This window comes from Octopus bimaculoides, chromosome 25 (genome assembly GCF_001194135.2).
Source record: "Octopus bimaculoides isolate UCB-OBI-ISO-001 chromosome 25, ASM119413v2, whole genome shotgun sequence".
Lineage (NCBI taxonomy): Eukaryota > Metazoa > Mollusca > Cephalopoda > Octopoda > Octopodidae > Octopus > Octopus bimaculoides.
This window is the reverse complement of record NC_069005.1, coordinates 24,088,338-24,104,562: the sequence shown is the minus strand read 5'-3', so window position 1 is coordinate 24,104,562 and position 16,225 is coordinate 24,088,338. Positions and strand designations below refer to the sequence as shown.

Genomic DNA, 16,225 nt, shown 5'->3' with positions numbered 1-16,225 from the left:
AGCTAAGCATTAACATACTTAATGTAATATGCAGAAAAAAATCTAATTAAAAATAATTATCAGTGAGAAACGGACATTAACATAATGATTAATATTAATTTTAATCATTTCAGTATGTTGGCCTGCTCGTGAAATTAACGTGCAAGTGGCTGAGCACTCCACAGACACGTGTACCCTTAACGTAGTTCTCGGGGATATTCAGCGTGACACAGTGTGACAAGGCTGACCCTTTGAATTACAGGCATAACAGAAACAGGAAGTGAGAGTGAGAGAAAGTTGTGGTGGAAGAGTACAGCAGGGTTCGCCACCACCACCTGCCAGAACCTCGTGGAGCTTTAGGTGTTTTCGCTCAATTAACACTCACAACGTCCGGTCTGGGAATCGAAACCGCGATCCTATGACTGCGAGTCTGCTGCCCTAACCACTGGGCCATTGCGCCTCCACTGGTACACAATACCTCACAGTAAATACAATATGTCACACCTAGAACACAGATGATCAAATCTTAGAACCTAACCCAAACAAAGTGCTGGACATTTTATATTTATTTAGATTTGGTATTTGATCTGTCACCCACCTCCATTCCTCAGAACATAACTGCCAGTACTTCACAACAACAATAGTAATAACAAAAATAACTACAAAATTGCCATTGCTTCTATCACTAGGTGCAAGTATGTGTTAATTAGAAGTTCGCTTTGCAACTACATGGTTTGGGTTCAGTCTGTTTGCAACTTGGGCGAGTGTATCCCCAAATTGACCAAATTCAGTAGATAGAAACAATGGAAGACAGTTGGAGAGACTGTTCCTGTTCTTGAGTCAAAGACTTAATAACTCACCAAATTTAATGTCACCACCTGACTCTCGGGTGTCTATAACTGAGTCTGCAACATTATAAGTAGCTGTGCCAAGTGTCTAAGTTAAGGATAACTTCTTCTCTTCCTCCCATCAATCTCAGAGGTCTTTAAAATAGAGTTATGGATGCTGCACTTCCTCTGCTGACCCAGTCATATTCAAAATCGAAATAGTTGGTTGGATATCATTTGACTTTTGATGTATTTCATTCAGGCTTCACTCATTACAAGTTGTCGTTTAATCCCAAAGTTTGAAATTCTCTTAAAAATATCTAACAAGCAACAAACTAAATAAATAAATGAATAAACAACACTAGAACAAATAAAAAATAAAAATGGTAAAAAATTTCTTAATATTTTGCAATGTTGGATGAAATCACAAACCATTTATCTTAAGTAGAAAAGTTGAAACACCTCACTTGATTTAAATTCATAAACTGTCTAAAAAAAACCTTTGAAATTGTTGAGCAAAGGGAAGTAATTTATCATATTAATGTAATAAAGTTTCTCAATCGTGGGGTTATTGATTAATAATTTTTGGTTTTCTCTTTTCTAGGAAGCTGATGCTTGTCATCATGAAATGGTTTAATCTGGAGCAACTAGGGGTTAATGTGAATACTGTTTCTTTAACTGTGAAAATTGTGCCTTCCTTATATCATGAAGAAAACTTATAAAGGAAGGGAAAAAATATTTTTTCCATCTAATATCCTTTCTATCAGACTGAATGACAAATGAGTAAGAAATTAAAACTTACAAAGAAGAAAACAGAACGAGATTGCAACCACCAAACAAAACGATTTAATTATTCAGAACTAAGTCAAAAAGCTTATTTAATATAGGAGAGTATTGTAGTTCGCTTGAAGCATTGTGTATTGTTTGTAAAGAATAAAAAGTTTTGAATGGTACAACAATGCACTATAGAACAAAAAATGGACTATATACCTGTTGTAATTTGGTTATCTATAGTCCGATGATATTTCGGAATTGAAGATCTGAAGAAGGAATTGTAATTCCGAAATATCATCGGACTATAGATAACCAAACTACAACAGGTATATAGTCCATTTTTTGTTCTATAGTGCATCGTTGTACCATTCTAAACTTCTTATTTAATATACTTTAAATCTTTTTATAACTTTATACTGAGAGATATTTTACAATTTCAGTTTGGTTTAAGGTAATTTCCTATTTGATGTTTGTAAAATCATAGTGATCCAAAAAGTTTATTGCAATTAAACATTTCATAAAATCATAAGTGGTACACACTATGAACAGCAAGTAAGAGTTGTGGGGAAAATGGTAGACTTAGTTTGAATAGAGTTTTGCCCTGGACACATGTGGGAATTCCTCAACAATCCATAGTGGGCCCACCAAGCAAGACAAGTCGCTGAATCTAACAAAGATGAAGCCAGTGTCATAACTGTTTGCCTTTTGATAAGTATCTGCTGATCTTTAAGTATTTTGTTGAGATTCACAATAGAATGAGGAACAGCAGGGCATCCATGAGACATGCTAATCAAGCTGAAATGAAATTGAAACTAAAACAAATTCGATTTTACAAACGTCAAATATGAAATTATCTGGTTTTATTCTGAAACTCTTAGTATCTTTTTTTAGATACCTATATTTCTTCCAGTTAATTAATTAAAGTGTTGTTTTACATTTTAACTCATAGATATTATTTAAATCAATTACTGATTATTTAAATCAATCACTGATTATTTAAATCAGTTACTGATTATTTAAATCAATTACTGATTATTTAAATCAATTACTGGTTATTTAAATCGTTTACTAATTATGTTCTCTAAAAGTTTTGATATATCAGAACACAATAAACATATTTCCATTCAGTAAATAAATAATTTTGAAAATATTTGCAAAGCTTTCCCGCAATATAGTTTTGTCAGAAAGAATAAGCATTATAGAGAAGAAAGATAAGTAAAAATAAAAACAATAACAATAACAAAAAGAAATTCAGTTGGAATTAATTAATAAAAGAGACCAAATGGCAGGGCATGGCTTCAATTCTTATGGGTGCTACTTCAGAAAATGTTTAAGAATTGCATAGGAGTGGCTGTGTGGTAAGTAGCTTCCTTACCAACCACATGGTCCCGGGTTCAGTCCCACTGCGTGGCATCTTGGGCAAGTGTCTTCTACTATAGCCTCGGGCCCACCAAAGCCTTGTGAGTGGATTTGGTAGATGGAAACTGAAAGAAGCCCGTCGTATATATGTATATGTATATATATATGTGTGTGTCTGTGTTTGTCCCCCCAACATCGCTTGACAACTGATGCTGGTGTGTTTATATCCCCGTAACTTAGCGGTTCGGCAAAAGAGACCGATAGAATAAGTACTAGGCTTCCAAAGAATAAGTCCTGGGGTCGATTTGCTCGACTAAAGGCGGTGCTCCAGCATGGCCACAGTCAAAAGACTGAAACAAGTAAAATAAAATATTCTATGTGGTATGAAGGTTGCTTCCTAACCACATGCATCCAGGTTCAGTTCCACTGCACAGCACCTTGAGCAAGTGTCTACTATACTATAGCCACAGGCCAACCAAAACCTTGTAAGTGGATTTGATAGATGGAAACTGAAAGAAGCCCATTGTATATGTGTGTGTATACATATATGTGTGTGTGTGTATACCCAACTGCTGACGCTTGACAGCCAGTGTTGGTTTGTTTATGTCCCTATGATTTAGCAGGTTCTGCAAAAGAGCCTGATAGAATAAGTGCCAAACTTAAGAAACATGCATTAGGGCTCCAATTTATTCAATGAAACCCTTCAAGACAGTGCCTTGGCATGGTCTCTGTCCAATGACTGAAACAAGTAAAAGATAAAGGATATAACAAATCTTAAAAGTATGATAAAAATAATAATAAAATTTTTTTAAATAAATTCATTCTTGTTTTGGGTGAAAAGGTCAATAACTTTGTCCTTCACTGTTTGAATGACTGTTTTTATCTGTGGAAATCATTGTGAGTGTATTTAGCTTTTGCTGATCCACAGTCCTCATCAGGAAACATTTTATTCTGTTTAATATTAAAAAGTAACTTTCAGTCTGTAATGTCATAAGAATTGTGAAGAGGAGTATTTTTAATCAATTTCGTAATTGCACTAAGATCATCATTGAAATCTTTTCCAAATTAACTTCATCAAATCAATTAACTTGCAATAATTATGCATATTAAATTTATTATAGAATTTTCAGAATTCATTTCAAGTGACTTATTGCATTCTTTTATAATTTGTTTATGCCTTATTCTAAAGAGTAAAGGTTGTGCCTTTAACCCTTTTTTAGGGGTTTCAGTGAGAGGAAAGGGGGAAATTCTCTTCAGACAAGAAACCCACAAAGAAATATTCCTATGGCAGAATAGGCTCTGTTAAAGACAACCAAAGGCCATAGTATGGTGTTAAACTTGGTGACAAATTAAGAGCAAGAAGATTTACCCACTCCTAACAAGCTTCCCCAAAGTTTCCATCTACCATATTTTACTCACAGTGCTTTAACCCTTTAGCATTCAGATTATCTATCAAATGTAATCCTTATTTATACACATTTTTTTTTTTAAATTAAGCATTTTTTAAATCTCACAGATTTGAGCTTTCAGTGATATTATTGTTTAATTTTACACTGACATTGTAGGGTAGGTGTGAAAGGCAGGACCTGGCCAGTTTGAACGTATAACAGGAAATACATTTTGGCTGGTTTAAATGCTAAAGAATTAATGTTTAATCAGTTGAAGGCAATGTTTGAAGATGCTTGATTGAAGCGCCATGCAGTGGGATGGAACTTGAAATCACACAGTTTGGAAACTGTGTTTAGCTTCTTAACTATACTTTTTTGGTACAGTTTATTAACTCAAACTTTATTGTACAATGTTTTTCATGTTTTTAAAAAGTATTGTTTTTTTCCTTCTTAAACTAAAATATTTTATAAAAGATCGTTCGCTTTTATATTTTTGATTATAGAAATCTCCCAAATGAAAATTTCAACTAATTTTGACTAACTCCTTTTTTATATGCATAGCAAACACTGCCACCAAATTTGATCTGACTAGTATATATGTTGGTTTTCTTGTTACATTGCACTGAATAAATCACATATTTAATGTTGTCATAAATTTAACATGTCAAAAATCAATGAATATCATTAAAAAAAAACTCATGTGTTGCAAATAAATCTTATTTTAAGGGGAAATTACTTAAGTTCATCTGTTCTGTGTCATTCGGGCATTTGTTTTGTGTCAAATTAAAACAGAAAAAGTAAAAAATAACATAACTGGATCAATCTTCATTTTAATACTTATCTGAGGACAAAAAACTTCAGCTTATTTTGGTAGAGATAGTTATAGTTTTTCAAGAAAATGAACTGCAATATTTTTGTGGTAAATATCCCTCCAAAAGCTCATAAAAACAATTACCGCCGAGGTCGACTTTGTCTTTCATCCTTTCAGGGTGGTTAAATTAAGTACCAGTTATGCACTGGGGTCAACAATCCGTTTGTCCATCACACAAAAATAATATGAGTAGTTTAATGAAGAAACTTGAATCACAAGATTATGAATCTAGCTCTGCATTATTGATTTAGTGTTCTGTTAATTTTTGGATTATGATACATGACAAAATGAAAGGCTTGTTAGGCCAAGTAAATTCAGGAATTCGGAAAACAAATATATTATTTTTTCTTTTAATTTAGTAGAATCCAAATGAATCTTAGAAATTATTTTATTTTAAATTCAAATTACGACAAACGTAAATAAACAAACGAAGTCTGCTTTTAGAAGCATTGAGATGTCTTTTAGAAAGTTAAAGAAGTGATTTTAAATTCTCAATCGCAGAATAATGCTAATAATATAACCTGAACAGGATAAACTATCCCTATTTTGCAGAGAAAAGTGTAGGTGGCTAACTGTGGACACGAACTCACATCCCTGTGATTACATGTCACGATGCTTTGACTGATTAAGCTAAACTACCCACTACAAATTCCTCTGCAAATTAGCTAGCCACCTACACTTTTCTCTGCAAAATAGGGATAGTTTATCCTGTTCAGGCTATATTATTAGCATTATTCTGCGATTGGGAATTTAAAATCACTTCTTTATTTTATTTTATTCCAACCTCAATTGTATGTTCTTTGTTGTTTCTGTTGAAACAGTCTCATCTATGGCACATACAATAAAATATGTAAATATATCTCAAAAATTATGTGTGTACCTAAAGCTACGTATGTTTTTTTCTCTTGTATTCCTCTTAATGAATTACTAAGATTTTATTTGTCATTCATTCTTACACTTTCTGCATTAAAATGATCTGCTTCCAAGAACTATCTTAGAGATTCAAACTTTATGGTTCTGAACTCAGAAATGCCAAACAACTAATCAAAGAATGTATATAATTGTATTTTCAGCTGTTTGAGAAGAAAAATCATGTAAATTTTATTCTTATTTAAAATTATCATTAAATAAATAATAATAACAATAATAAAGATAGACTTCTCTTTGTCAGCATCTAACTAGATATATACCTATCGTTTTTACACAATTATTTTTCATTATCACACTCAAATGCAAATCATTTATATTCTCACCTTTGCACTACTTCAAAGAATTTTACAAAATATATTTTGTGTCTTTTTGAATATAAATTTATTTGGTATATCTTTAATTAAAGAATGTATATTTAAAACTATAACAATGGTGTTTATTTTTTCTTTGATTTATATTAGTTTTAGCTTCTTTCTTTTCTTTTTTTTTTATATATATATAATTTACATTCTTTATCAAACTGATATAAGATGTTAAGCCTCACAAAGAGATAATAAAGGACCAGAAACAGGTGGGAAGATGCGCTGAAGTTGACTTGTCCAACCCATGCAAATGGGGAGATGCAGACTTAATGATGATGGTGGTGGCGGCGGTTAATATTGTATATTGTTGTTGTTGGCACTCCGTCGCTTACGACGTCGAGGGTTCCAGTTGATCCAATCAACGGAACAGCCTGCTCGTGAAATTAACGTGCAAGTGGCTGAGCACTCCACAGACACGTGTACCCTTAACGTAGTTCTCGGGGATATTCAGCATGACACAGTGTGACAAGGCTGACCCTTTGAATTACAGGCACAACAGAAACAGGAAGTAAGAGTGAGAGAAAGTTGTGGTGCAAGAGTACAGCAGGGTTCGCCACCATCCCCTGCAGGAGCCTCGTGGAGCTTTAGGTGTTTCCGCTCAATAAACACTCACAACACCCGGTCTGGGAATCGAAACCGCGATCCTATGACCGCAAGTCCGCTGCCCTAACCACTAGGCCATTCCGCCTCCACTTGTATATTGTTATAAGGCAGTGAACTAGCAGAATCATTACTGTGGAGGACAAAATGCTTGGCAAGGCAGCGAGCCGGCAGATTTGTCAGCACACCAGGCGAAATGCTTAGCGGTACCCCGTCTGTCATTACGTTCTGAGTTCAAATTCTGCCAAGGCTAACTTTGCCTTTCATCCTTTTGGAGGGGGTCAATAAATTAAGTACCAGTAAAACACTGGAGTCGATGTAATCAACTAGTCCCCATCCACCAAATTTTAGTAGAAAGGACAATACTTTGATCCATTGAAAAACTTTTCTGACAATGGAAGGAAATTTGACAACCAGCACTTCAAGATATGTGTCAAAATTTAAATGTAATTGCAAGAACTACTGCAGCATAAAATCCCTGAAGTAGTAATGTGGTTGAACATCACAATGGAATTCTTGGAGAGATGATAGCTCATACACTGAATGATTGCAAGTATTCTTGAAATTGTTCTGGGCTAGTCAGTGTGTGCTAAAAATACTCTACATAATTGTCATGGGTTGAGTTGTAACCTGTTGGTGTTTGGAAAGGGTTCCAGCCTATGGTCTGTATTGGTTAGTCAACCACCAGCTTTATGATGAGTGTCTCTACAACTGAGATTATTGCAGGGAGTTTGAATGCAAATCTCCCACAAAGCTTAGAAGGGCTTTAAGACGACAAATTAGAGCATCTCTTGCTCAGGACCTTGTGTACTAAAAAAAAGAATTGAATCTGAAAGGTAGTTAGGTTCTGATACTATTATTCGTTGGGAAACAAAACAAGTATTGGTCAAACATGGTGGAATATTTGTGAAAGTTTGCAGTTGTCATTTGATGCCTCGTTAATAAATAATGAGTATTAGCTTGACATGGTATCTTATAGAACCTTACTGAATTTTGAAAGGGAAAATGGCAATGATTCAAAGTGGAAGTATTTTTAGAAGAGGATGAGTCAAATTGATGGTGAAAAAGATGAGCCAGTTACTGGCAGACAAATAACAACGGTCATACTATCAAAAAGAAATCTAAAGTAGCCTGACTTGCTAAAACTTGGCCAAGTGATAAATTGCCGATTGCCAATAAACAGCAGGGAATTAAAAAAATTTTAAATACCTTGTAGAGCTGGAAAAGTAACATGTAAACAAATACTACATGAATGGAGTTCAGGGTTGAGGTAGACCCTTTTGTTTAGACTTTAGGAATGCTATAGATTCCTGAGAGTCTGCTTAAGAATTGGTAGGCCAGAGTGTAGTCTGAAGCCCTTTTTTTTTTTTTGAGTCTTCATTGGACACTTTTCTTGTGTAAGAGACCCAAAAGGCACTCTCAAACTGATTATTAACTAGGTCTATATAGTTAAGTAAAAACTGCATTACTACTCTCTCTTTTTTTTCTCTCTTTTACTTATTTCAGTCATTAACATTCCTCATCAGATATAGGGGAAACAGTCAAGTCATCGATGGAGATGTTGCTAGCTTAGTTTACAGTTTCCCCACTTTCACAAGCATATAACAACATTTATCCTGACCAAAATCCAACCCTACATTCACTGGGAATGTTGTAACCAGGCCAAGGATCTTTTTCATCTTATGCATATTCTTTGCATAAGGTTTCAAACCGTCCACAAAGAAACAGTATGTACTTTTGGTATTTCTGTTTGCTTGTGAACCAATGAGATATCAATTAAACCTTGGGAGAGGCATTATGCCAGTAATAAACACACACGTACTGGTTCAGTCCTTTATTAATTTAAGGACTGAACCAGTGCGTGTGTTTATTACCGGCATAATGCCTCTCCCAAGGTTTAATTGTATTTCTTTCAACACACGTATCCACATCAAGAACCTTGCACACGAAATACACATATGAAACAATGAGATATCCTTCAGACTTCCTCAACATGAATGACAAGGGATTTATAGAAAGTGTAAACATCACAGAGAGGCTGTCCCCATGGAATGTGCCTCTGCAATACTGTATTCTATCAGTGATAATAATCACTAATCGTGTTTAATTTCAAGATGGTGGCCCACGATGAAGTCTGGTCAGCTATGGCTTAGGCTATACTGACTGGAACTTTATCAAGTTGAAGGGCTTCTAACATCTATGAGTGGGGAACAGAGTCAAAGGTTTTCATGTAGTCTAACCATGTATGTATATATGCATGCATGGATGCATACATGTGTGCATGCATGTATGTATGAATGCATGAATGTGCAATATATACATACGTAAATTACATACACATATGCATACATGTATGTATGTACTGAGTGTGTTTATACATGTGTATAGTTGTGTATGACTGAATATATCATTGCGTGTATATAAGTATATATGTGTATGTATGTATGTGCGTGTAGTTGTGTGCATATAAATGAATATATCATTGTATGCGCATGTATGTAAGTGAGTGTGTTTATACATGTGTTTATGTATGTGTAGTTGGGTGAGTATGACTGAATATACCATTGTGTGTATATAAGTATATATGAGTGTGTTTATACACGTGTTTAGATCTAGTTGAGTAAAATAGGAATCAAAGTGGTCCACATGCAAAAAAAAAATGGTTAAGAACCACTGGTGTTTATCGATATTAAAATGTTTTTTTTTTAATCTCTATTAACGGAGTTATGGCCCTTTAGTTGGCTCTGCCTGCCTATATGTGTATGTACATGTGTGTGTGTATATGTGTGTGTGTATGTATATATAATTGGTCGCCGCTACTAACTTCCTTCACCACGTGTTGTAGTAGTTTCTTTCTCACTCACTGAGAGCGAAGAGGCCGATTCACCAGCAGAAATACTTCTGTCTGTGTACAACCCCTCTCTCATATTAACTTGTCTTAATTTATCAGAATTTTTTCATCATCCAAGGTATGTGTCTCAATAATTCTATTATTTGTTCCTTTATCGATATTTCCTCTTTTACAGAAAGGTTTGTAATATAAATTCTTCAGTGGCCATTTATCTAACAATGAATGAAACGGGATTTATCCGTTCTCTTGTCAGACAGATTTCTTCGTCTAACTTATTCCATGTATCATGTTTTCAATGTATTATATGAAATTTAAATGTATTATAAAAAAATTGCTAATGTGAATCTATAAGCTGTTGTATTTTTTTAACCACAGTGTAGAATGTTCCAGATATTTCATTTTCTCACACCAGAAAAAAACACCGGGAATCTTCCGCACGCTTGATAGGTTTGCAAATAGCTGTCCTCGTGGAGGAAGGAAAATAATATAGAAATGGGGAATAAAGCCAAATTTTAAGGAAAAAATTCTGAATTTTTTTCCTAAAATTTATACAAGGATGCTAAAAAGAAAAATTAATCCTTTCCTTCTTTATGAAACATCACCACCACCACGCACTCACCTTCTCCGAACCATTTTTAGATCTTTTGTGTTCTCTACGTTATAAAGAAATTAATCTAGTATTCCGTTTCTACTATATATGCATTCTATTGATAGCCACTTTTTTTTTCTTTTTTTGGTGGGATTTATGTTTTTAATATTGATGTTGACTCTGCTAAAAAAAATTTCCTGCTAAAATTTTATTTTTTTACAGCCTAAATTGTGTTAATATTAATTAGGAATCTCGAACCAATTTTGAGAATGCAGCACTCTGGTTTAAGCACCCCCCCCCCCTGTAACACCTCATAACTTTTTTATTTTGGGGAATTTTCAGAAAGTTTTTTGCGAATTTTTGCCCTACAAATGGGAGTTCATACAATTATGGACGAAAAAAAAAACTTTTTGTGTAAATTAAGGGCGATTTGGCTGTTAATTTTACCACATCTTACAACCACGACAAACCTTCCTTGTTTCTTTATCACTCCGACATGTATTGATGTTCTTTTGGGTTTTCTGAAAATTCCAAAAAATAAAACTGAGGGGTGATATGGGATGCTTAGACCAGAATTCCGCCAATATATTTATGTTAATTACATGGATGACGAACATGAATCTATTGTAACGTCTTACAAAATAGAAAAAGCAATGTATGTATTCAATAAAATATTTGATATTGAACTGTTTTGCTTTCTGAAAATTAAAAAATACTGCCTCACCATTACGATGAGAACGTAATTACATTGGAAAGACACTTCTAATATTTTATATGACATTTATGCAAACAAAATGATAAACAGCTGCAAAATCCCTTGACGCTAATTAGTTTCTGATTAATAATTAAGTGGCCGGGGGTGGAGAATTACGCAGATTTTAAATGTTTGTTCAAAACAAAAATCTGAAAATTTAATAGATCTAGTTTTAAGAAATCTCATCCTAAGCATGTAGATGTCACAATATATTTTTAATATAGTCTCATTTATGTCTTCCTCTGCACCAAATCTGTCTCCTTCAGACCTTCACAATTCATATCCCTCCATCGTTCTTTTGAACTACAGCACTATTTACTCATCCTCGGTTATATTATCAGAATTACAGATTTCATTCCTGTTTTGTACTACCAGTTCTCTCTCTCTCTCTTTGGAATTAGTTCCTTTTGTCACCTGTCCCGCGTTCTCGCTATTTTAATTTACCACTGAACACCACCCCCTCTTATATCTACCATCGGCGCCCTCCCCAATCTTTATACGTCACTCACGATATCGCCCTCTACATATGTCACTGGGCACCCCACTCTCATCCACATCCAACTCGATTTTACATTCGTATCCCTATTTCTCCTCTATCTACGGTTTTATTATACGGCTACTCTATTCCATATTTTTTTTATTGCTCCCTTTCTACCCCACAAACTAGTATTCACCAATGATTACCCATGTTCCCTGTTCACTTTTTTCACATCTCAACCAGCTATCCCTCCCCCTTTCACATTCATGAAAACTAGCCATTCGCCCATCTCAGTCCTGTTCTATTCTTTTATTCAGATTGTATGAAACCCTAACACCCCATCACCACTATCTTTTCTTTCTCTCCAGCTGGGATAGCCATGATCTCCTTTATAGCAAGACACTTGTTTCTATCCTTCTTTAGCCTCTCAACATGTGACACGAATTCACCTTCCTTAATATCCCCCCTACCACCCAGTTAAGGCTGTCATTTGGGTTATTTCTGACCTCATTTGCGCCTGTGCCATGAAAAAGAAATACCCAGTATACATAATATGGTTGGCATTAGGAAGGACATTCAACTGTAGAAACCCATGCTAAACTATACAATGGAGTTAAGCCCAGCTTGTTAGAGCCTTTTTAAACTATGTTTCTTAAACTTAGATGCCAACTAGCATGGTTTTTATGGTTGGAGACTTACTGACAACTCCTGTACTAATTTGATGGCATCCTAAATGTTCTGATCGAGGGCAACAATGCAAATGTCATTTATTACAGCATCAGTCAAGCTTTTGACAGTCAACCACAACTGAAGAAATTAAGTTACTGCTGTGGATATTTCCTGACAAACTGAACCCAACATGTAATCAATAGAATTTACTCAAGACCTTGCTAAGTCTGTGCTGTGTTCGCCCACCTCTGTTTATCTTGTCGTCATATGAATGACATTGCAAACGTCGTCAAACAAAATAAAAAATGATTTTTAATCTTTGCATATGACTCTAAACTCTAGAAAGTCATCAAGACAATTTGTGACAAAGCAAAATTTCCAATCTGATCTTAGAGTTCAGTGATTCGATGAGTAAAACACATGCTGCTAAACTAGGAAAAATTCAAGCTTTCAAAAAGAGGATTATACTTTTAACAGCCATATTCTCTTCCCTTCTTTGTAGCATCAAATTGTATTAGGCTTACATGGCACTGTGGAAAGCAGCCTAAGCAAGAGTACACACATCAACAATATACTTAATTTGGTCTGCAGAATATGGTCATGGATCCTTTTTTTTTTTTTTTTTTTTTTTTTTTTTTTTTTTTTTTTTTTTTTTTTACATTTATCAACTCGCACCTTGAGTACTGCTGCCTGTTTCTTTACTCAGAGCAATTGAAGCACTCCAAAGATCAATCATAGAAAACGAAAGTGAACCTGGCAGGCCTTGATTGTTGACATCATCTCTATTTTCTCCCCCAGTGCTGCCATGGGCACTACATTATTTGCACCAATGGTGTTAATATTCCACTAACACTATGAAAATGATACTGGTGTCAAATTCACAAGTCACCAGGGCTTAGGTCCTGGAGCCATAAATCCCCTTGAAAAACACTACTCCACAAGTTTTTTTTTAATTCAACATTGTTCTGAGAGAAATCACAAAATGACCCCCATAACATTCAAACAGTATTTGGACAAATTCCTCCAAGAAATACCAAGCAAAACATCCAGATGCATTTTGGCAGATAGCTCCCTGCTCAAGTGGATTATGATGTACAGCAACCTGGCTTGAAAGACAGGGCTTTAGCTAATAATGGACAAAAACCTAAATTGTATACCTAATGTAGTGTTTGTACTACACACACACACACACAGTTAAAATTATATAGGCTTTCATATCCTTTTTTTTTTTTTAACACCCCTCCACAATAATTTCTCGTGTTGGTACCTGTAGTATTTATGTCCAAATCCCAATGTGGTTAGCTTTGCCGTTCTTGTTTTTAAGATCAATAAAATATCAGTTAAGTAATGAGATTGATTCCTAATATCTTAGATGTGATTGGAATTCATTTAAAAGAATTGATGTAGTTATTATTACAGGAACTTGGTACCGGTCCAATTTCGTTTCTCGCTTGGCACATTCCACTTTTTACACTTTACAGGAAAGTTTATGAATCAAATAAGATGTGATCTTGCTGAATTTTATGTTTGGTTGACATTTGGCACTGAATCAGTTTCCATTTCGTAACCAAGTGCCATTGATATCTATTTATCCATTTTCGACATTAAAACGTTTTTTTTTTTCTTTTGAGATTTTATCTTGATCTTTTTTTTACTTTGCTTCTCATTTTTTAAAATATTCATTACATATTGTTTAGCCCTAGGTCATCTTTGAATGGACTGACATTCAAATGTAGACTATTTAAGATGTTAATTTTAGATTAGGTTACTGTTTCTATCTGGTTGAATGATTGCTAGTATGCTCCCTTATGTAGCTATTGCTGGTGCAATACAGGGAAGCCTGAAGCAGGACTAGTGAATAGGTCTATTACTAGTGTATTTAGACCTGCTATGAAGTCTGTTTTCTATACCTGGGAAATAAATTTTAGATGCATATCTAAGACAACAGTCCAAGCTGAATTCATCCTCTAAGATATCTGTAAAGCAATGAAAGGATTTGTTCATTGTCCTTAGCCTAAACCTTTAGCATTCAAATTACTCTGCCTAATGTTCTGAGACCCCCTTTGGTCATGACTGACCATGGGATTGCACCTAGAAAGTTCCCCTTCTAGGCAAAAGTCCAGGGAAAGTTGTTTATGAAAGACCAGCAGTCGCCCATGCATACCGGCCTCCCCTCTCCATGCCACCAATGTTATCCAAGGGAAAGGCAAGGGCCGATACAGCTTGGCACCTGTGATGTCACAACTCATTTCTACAACTGAGTGAACTGGAGCAATGTGAAATAAAGTGTTTTGCTCAAGAACACAGCACACAGCCCAGTCAGGGATTCAAACTCACAACCTCACGATTGTAAGCTCGACACCCTAACCACTGAGCCATGTACCCTCACCTGATGTACATTCTGCCTAATGTAATGCTCATTTATTCCCATTGTTTTGAATTAATCATGAATTATCTTGTAGCTTTGAGATTTTGATGAGGTAACTTAATTTTTAGAATATTGTAGGGCTAGTTTGATCATAAGATAGGCAGAATTTTTTGGTCAGATATGGCCAGATTAAACACCAAAGGGCTATGGTAAAGTGGTCAGCAGTTTGGCTATTTTGTTATTGCTCAAGTGGCTGTATTTTCAAATAATGTCAAACCATTGAGAATGACTCTTGTCTACCACAATACTGGTGTCATAGCCTGCTGTCACTGATATTTGTTTAGTCTCAAGTCAGCCATATTTGAGCTAACTTAAGAACAGACATTTATCTTCAAATGTGCAAGGAAATCCAGGATCACATTAATTTCAATGTCTTTCTCTAAGATAATGTGATATGCAGAAGTTTGACAGCCATTTGTAACAGCTACATGGTTTCTAGTTCAATCTCACTTCACAGCACCTTCCAAAAACCTTGAGTAAAAAAAATTAATCAACAAAATTTGTGGAATATCTTCAGTGGGAAACTTAATCCACAGCCCAGTTTAATCTCTACTATTTGATCTGTGGTTATCTTTTGGCATTTGTGTCAAGTTTCCTGCTCTATCATTAAAGTAACAATTATGTCTTTATTGTTTTGAAATAGGTGAGCAACCATGTTCAGAGGTACAGTAGAGTTGATAGGGTTCAAGGGAACTCTGATATATCATGATGTGACTTGGCAAGAAACTTAAGATCTAGTCTGTGCTGCAGACACCTAAGCAAGTGGCTTTAGCATTTAATCCAGCCATATCTGGCCGGAAATATTTTATGTTATGTTAAAACTGACCAAATTCAACCTCACCTATCGAATATGCAGATACATCATTGAAATCTAAAAGCTACGTGAATAAATAAGCGTTTCATTAGATAAAGAAATCTGAATGCCTAATCACTGATGCCTTTAATGATTTTTTTTTTCTCTTTCAGATGTCCACTGAAACTAATGAAGGAGAAGTATTTGCCTTTCAGGCTGAAATTGCTCAGTTGATGAGCTTGATCATCAACACATTCTATTCCAACAAAGAAATCTTTCTCAGGGAGTTGATTTCTAACTCTTCTGATGCTCTTGACAAGATCAGATACGAGTCTTTGACTGACCCGTCCAAACTAGACAGTGGCAAGGACTTATACATCAAGATCATCCCCAACAAGGAGGATAACACATTGACCATTATTGACACTGGTATCGGCATGACCAAGGCTGATATGGTCAACAACCTGGGTACCATTGCTAAGTCTGGTACTAAAGCTTTCATGGAAGCTCTGCAGTCTGGTGCTGATATTTCCATGATTGGTCAGTTTGGTGTCGGTTTCTATTCTGCTTACT

The 16,225-nt window shown here is 35.0% G+C and overlaps 1 protein-coding gene across 1 annotated transcript; it reads left to right on the top strand.

The window, feature by feature from the left end:
• Positions 1-9,903: 9,903 nt before the first annotated feature.
• On the top strand, positions 9,904-16,221 carry LOC106882304 (heat shock protein 83-like; the record flags this gene model as incomplete). The annotated part of the gene is made up of 2 exons (XM_014932933.2): positions 9,904-10,059; positions 15,826-16,221. A coding segment is annotated over exon 2 (396 nt), but the record flags the coding sequence as incomplete, so codon positions are not given.
• Positions 16,222-16,225: the final 4 nt, after the last annotated feature.